Source organism: Primulina eburnea, chromosome 12 (assembly GCF_022965805.1).
Source record: "Primulina eburnea isolate SZY01 chromosome 12, ASM2296580v1, whole genome shotgun sequence".
Lineage (NCBI taxonomy): Eukaryota > Viridiplantae > Streptophyta > Magnoliopsida > Lamiales > Gesneriaceae > Primulina > Primulina eburnea.
The window spans coordinates 11,074,195-11,080,395 of record NC_133112.1 but is presented as its reverse complement, the minus strand read 5'-3'; the positions used below and the strand labels follow the sequence as shown (position 1 = coordinate 11,080,395).

Genomic DNA, 6,201 nt, shown 5'->3' with positions numbered 1-6,201 from the left:
ATCTCTTATCATATCAGGTCCTACAATTGGTGCTTCAGATAAATAGTCTCAATACAGAGGAGATCGACACTTCCTGCCATATAATGCTTCAAATTGTGACATTCCAATGCTCACTTGATAACTGTTGTTATAAGAAAACTTGACAAGTGGTAACGAATCCTGCCAACCAATACCAAAATCCATCACTACAGCTCTCAGCATATCCTCTAATTTCTGAATAGTACGTTCTGACTGTCCGTCTGTCTGAGGATGATATGTTGTACTCAAATGCAAACGAGTACCAAGGGCCTCTTGTAAACTCAGCCAAAAATGAGAAGAAAATCTAGGATCACGATATGATACAATGGACTTAGGCACACCATGCAATCTCAAAACTTCTCTGATATACAATCTGGCCATCTGATCATGCCTATATGTCATCTGATAAGGAATGGAACACGAAGACTTGGTTAATATGTCAACGATAACCCAAATTGCATCGCAACCCCTCGACGACCTCGGCAATTTCGTGACAAAGTCCATGGTGATACGGTCTCACTTCCATTCTGGAACTTTAAGGCTATGCAAAAGACCTCCTGGTCGCTTCCGTTCTGCTTTCACTTGTTGACAATTCAAACAACTGGATACAAATTCTACTATGTCAGATTTCATTCTTTTCCACCAAAATTGTTTCTTCAAATCATTGTACATCTTTTTACTTCCAGGGTGTACACTGAATTTACTGCAATGAGCATCACGCAAAATCTGCCTCCTCAACTCTGAAATATTAGGAACTACAATACGATCATTCACAAACAAAATAACATCATTATTGACCTGAAATTCTGATTGTTCTCCTGATTTGACGAGTTCAACTGATTTTTGAATTTTTTGATCTAACTTGTGGGCCTCTTTAATTTTTATAAACAACTCTGTCTCTACTTGAATCATAAATACTCTTACAGGTTGAGTATTTACCACAAAATCAAACCCAGAACGACAACATTCTTCTACTAGACCAGATACACTGCTAGTGATCAAAGACATATTACATACTTTTCTGCTCAAAGCATCAGCTGCTGCGTTTGAATTTCCTGGATAATATTTTATTTCGCAATCATAATCTTTCAACAAGTCTAACCAACGTCTCTGTCTCATGTTCAGCTCTGCTTGTGAAAAGAGATATTTCAAACTCTTATGATCAGTGAATATATCAAATTTATCCCCATACAAGTAGTGACGTCAAATCTTTAAGGCAAAAACCACTGCTGCTAGTTCCAAGTCATGCACTGGATATCTAGACTCATGTGGCTTCAAATGTCGTGAATCATAGGGAACCACACGGCCATGTTGCATTAATACACAATCCAATCCTTGATGTGAAGCATCAGTGTGCACTGTAAATCCTCCTACACATGATGGAATAGTCAGAACTGGAGCACTAGTCAATCTCTTCTTAAGTTCAACAAAACTAGCTCACATGCTAGTGACCAAATAAATGGTGCATTCTTTTGTGTCAGCTGGATAATTGGCCTCTCAATCTGTGAGAATCCTTCAATAAATCTGCAATAATATCCTGCCAAACCCATAAAACTACGCACCTCACGAACTGATGTCGGTCTAGACCAATTGATGACTGCCTCAACTTTACTCGTATCAACTGATATACCAGCACTTGAAATCACATGTCCAAGGAAAACCACTCTATCCAACCAAAACTCGCATTTGGATAATTTATCATACAACTTTTCAGTTCTCAAAATTTGCAAAATAGCTCTCAAGTGCTCGGCATGCTCAAATTCAGATTTTGAATAAATAAGAATATCATCAATGAAGATCACAACAAATTGATCTATAGACCGTTGAAACACACGGTTCATCAAATCCATAAATACCGCAGGTGCATTAGTCAACCCAAAAGGCATAACCAAAAATTCAAAATGCCCATACCTGGTACGAAAAGCAGTCTTAGGCACATCTGCCTCTCTAACTCTTAACTGATGATATCCAGATCTTAAATCAATCTTAGAATATACTGAAGAACCCTGCAACTTGTCAAAGAGATCATCAATCCTTGGCAAAGGATATTTATTCTTTACTTTGGCTTTATTCAACTATCTATAATTGATACAAAGCCTCATAGACCCATCTTTCTTCTTCACGAATAAAACCACAGCACCCCAAGGTGAAAAACTTGGTCTTATATATCCTTTAGCCAATAGATCCTCAAGTTGTTCCTTTACTTCCTTCAGTTCAATTGGCGCCATCCTATAAAGAGCTCTAGAAATAGGCTGTGTATCTGGCATCAACTCAATGTTGAACTCAATCTCTCGGACTGGAGGAAATCCTGGAATCTCATCTGGAAATATATCTGAAAATTCACTAACAATTGGAATATCTACCAATTTAGGTACTGACCTTGTAATATCAATTGCATAAACCAAGAAACATTCTGCTCCTTTCTGCAACAAACGAGTCATGGACAAGACAGATATCAAAGGAATCTTAGCCCGAGAACCCTTACCATAAAACGTCCAGTGATCTGTCATATTAGGCCTAAACTTAACAATCTTCTGAAAACAATCTACAGTAGCTTTGTATCTTGTCAACATGTCAATACCAACTATGCAGTCAAAATCAGACATCTCCAAGACAATGCAATCAAATTCAATGACATTATTCTCATAACGAAATTCACAACCATTTATCATTTCAGCCGACCTCATCACTTTGCCCAGTGGAGTAGAAATAGATAATGTAGATGATAATGTCATAGAATGCAACGAATGCAATGTGGAAAAGTGCTCAGCTATGAAAGTATGTGATGCTCCAGTATCCATCAAAACATAAGCAGGATTACCAGAGAGAAAACAATTATCTGCAATGACATTATCTGGAGCATTATGTGCCTCATCCTCAGTGAGTGCAAAAACTCGAGCCTGTAGTCTAGGTGACTGTCCTGCCCTGTGGATACCACTCTGTTTATTCTGATTTGACCGATTTGACTGCTGATAGGAATGAACTGTAGGAGTCTGGCGATTCTGATGAGGTGTCTATCTCGTTGATCCCCCACTCTGAGATATATCACTGCCACGATTAGGACACACTCGAGCATAGTGTCCCACCTGGTTACACAAATGGCAAGCTCCCGAAACTCCTCTACACTGATCGGTATAATGTCTACCACCGCACTGACCACAAGTCGGGCCTGAATAACCAGTGGTCTGAACTGAACCAGATTGTCTCGATCCACTAGAACTCGAAAAATTACTTCCATGCCTCTTAAATTGTTTATCTCTAGCCTTGAACTGCTCTCTTATGTTGCCACTGTTACCGCCAGTATTACCCTGTCTGAACTGCTGTCGGAACTGTGGCTTTTGGGGTCTTTGCGAATATTGAGAACCTCTCTGCCTAATGATTCAAGTTTCAGCTCCCTTGGCTCGATCAAGAGCCTCAGCAAAAGTGTTAGGCCTTCCAGTATTAACCAGGGTATATATATCAGGATTAAGACCATTTATGAAATGATCGGCCTTAGCTTCTTCATCGAATGCTACATGAGTAGCAAATCTCAATAAATTCGAGAACTTAGCAACATAGTCCTCAATATTCAGATTTCCCTGCTTTAAATTTGCAAACTCGGCTCCCTTATCTTTCTGTGTAAGAGGTAGGAAAGAAAAGCTGATAAAATTCAGCTTTAAAAATATCCCAGATAACGATCGTACCTCGACCATCTAAAGCTTTCTTTGTCATGATCGACAAACTCTTAGCAACATATAATAACTGATGAACAACTAATTTTATTCTACGATCATCTGGATACTCAAGAGATTCAAATAACTGATCCATATTCTCCAACCAGTTCTCAAACTCTAATGCATTTTCGGTACCCTTCAACATCGGTGGGTGCAAAGACTGAAATCTGGCTAACAGTATCTCCATCGGAGTCGGAGTTATATCCATCTGAGTATGAGTAGAACTGCCTTGATCTTGTGCCACTGGTATGTTCTGTCTTGGTCTACCACGACCTCTACCTCGAGTAGCCATGTCTGATATACAATAGATCAAACACAGATAAAATCACAATATCATAATCATCTCAATCTTGTATCAATCATCTCTGGTTCTCGAGACTCAATAATCTCAAAATTCTCGAATAAAGCTCAATAATAGAGTTCTCAATTATGATCATGTATTTCGCATATGGTACAATGATAATGCTAGCAAATATATCTCATGATCAAGCAATTCGAACTGACTCGATCTACTATGTTCCCAAATATCTTATGCTTTGATACCACTTAATGTGGGGCCACGGGTCCGATATCTAATACTAATAATTATAAATGTAACAAACCAAACAATTTAGTAAAATATATAATATGTGTTCCACAAATCCACATAAACATCTTCAAAATAATTTAAAGGTCTCAAATGTTTAAAATATAAGTTTTAACATGCCGACAAAAACTAGTGAGCCAAAGAAATCCAAACATCATCAAATGCTCCTAAGACCCGAGAATCCCACTCTAACTCGTATCTCCTCGCCTGGAGCTGGACTGGCATCCCAAGCCTCGCCTCACCTACCGTCAAGCACATGAAAACGAGAGGTACCGGACATGCCGGTGAGTATAAACCCAGTATGATACAATCAATAACATATGAGAATTAAAATTTACAAATAGTTCATCTAAATTCATAAAGATGCAATATAATGCAATGCATGATCAGAAGCTGTGGCCTATCAATAAATCTCAAGATCAAGTGAATCATCTGGTCATAGGGGACCCAAGGATAGAGTCTCCCAGCAATATTCACCTACTCCTCCGCTCGAGGTGGGTTGATGTGTTCTACAATCCCAGGACTATGGTGCGCCTATATAGAGTGTTCAGGCCATAGCAGCGACCTCCGCATACACTATGCCAACTCAACTATAGCCCCATACGTCCAACAAATCAATATATCATGGCGACCTCCGCCATATCAAATCTGAATCGACAATTGGCTCAATATGCAATGTAATATGCAAATCAATATCTTCATTTCAATATCATAATAAACTCATCTCAATACAACAATCATCATCAAATCACAAGTAATTCATCAAGCCATAGAATTTTCAATTTAAAATAAAAATGATACTTTTACCTCATATGTTACTGACCGTAACATACCTTTCAAATATTACCAAAAGAAGATCGAAATGTGTAGGTGAGAAGTCTTGAACCTCTGAATTCTACTATAACTCAAGAACTTTGATCATCTATCAAAACAGAGTAGTTTCTGTTCAAAATTCATAACTAATTCAATACTGCTTCGAATCAAGATCCGCAAATTGGATATTCAAGAAAACTCAAATCCCAACAATTGTGTAAAGAAGGAATCCATATCATTTCTTAACCGTACTATGCCATAAAAACATTCATTGAATCATTTTGTCAAACACGTGGCATGCGGGCTAAAGAGTTAGCTCCTCTTCAATTCCATTTCTTTTCTAAAATATCAATACATACAATACCATCAATCATTATATTAACAACTTTACCTCAACACTCAAACCAAACAACCCATTGTTTTCCCTTCAATCACTAACCCAAGGAAATAAGCTTTCTTACCTTGCTTCTAAACTCTTGAGGAGAAGAACTTCTAATCTCCAAGCAAAGATTAAGGCTCAATCAAAGATTAATGTCTTGGAAGAAATTGGATTGAAGGAGAAATGAGGAACCCTAGCTCTAAACCGAAGGAGAGAAATGAGGATGAGAAGAAACGATACAAAAATCATTCCCCAATCTAATATATACCATCCAAACCTCAAAACACGTTTTTTTGTAAAATTTATGGGCGCCATGGCACGTGATTTGGCGCAGGGACGCGCACCATACTTCCCAACACCCAAAGTTTCAGCACCGGGCACGCCATCGCGCGGGATCTGGCGCAGGGGCGTGCCATATTCTGCCAAAAACGCATTTTTCACTTCAGAATTTGCGAAAGTGATCAACAAGAAAGTTGTAGCTCTATGTCTTGGCTTGCATCTCCAATTGGCTTCATGTCATTTGGAGGTCTGAATAAAAAGTTAGGCTCAATCTCTCAACATGTGTCACTGTAGGAATGACGATACGCGCGACACACTTCGGGGCGCTTTTGGCTCGTCATCCCTAATGATTTGAACAAAACTCAAAACAGGAAAGTTACAGCCTTATGTCTTATCTTTCTAATGAAGTGGCC

At 38.6% G+C, this 6,201-nt stretch overlaps 1 protein-coding gene across 1 annotated transcript; it reads right to left on the bottom strand.

Annotated features, from left to right (window-relative positions):
• Positions 1–2,093: 2,093 nt before the first annotated feature.
• LOC140806649 (uncharacterized) lies at positions 2,094–4,023 on the bottom strand. The gene is made up of 5 exons (XM_073163202.1): positions 3,694–4,023; positions 3,465–3,632; positions 3,105–3,347; positions 2,604–2,987; positions 2,094–2,441 (listed from the first exon to the last, which is right to left on the bottom strand). The coding sequence occupies exons 1-5, from the start codon at positions 4,021–4,023 to the stop codon at positions 2,094–2,096; spliced, it is 1,473 nt and encodes a 490-aa protein (XP_073019303.1).
• Between the last annotated feature and the right edge of the window lie 2,178 nt (positions 4,024–6,201).

Bases quoted from the DNA above. Each gene is read 5' to 3' on its own strand.
- LOC140806649 (XM_073163202.1), bottom strand. From the start codon at position 4,023: ATGGCTACTCGAGGTAGAGGTCGTGGTAGACCAAGACAGAACATACCA. The intron at 3,348-3,464 runs GTTAATACTGGA...CAAAAGCCACAG, and splicing joins ATCCTGATATATATACCCTG to TTCCGACAGCAGTTCAGACA. The intron at 2,442-2,603 runs GTTGGTATTGAC...CGTTTGTTGCAG, and splicing joins TGTCTGATTTTGACTGCATA to AAAGGAGCAGAATGTTTCTT.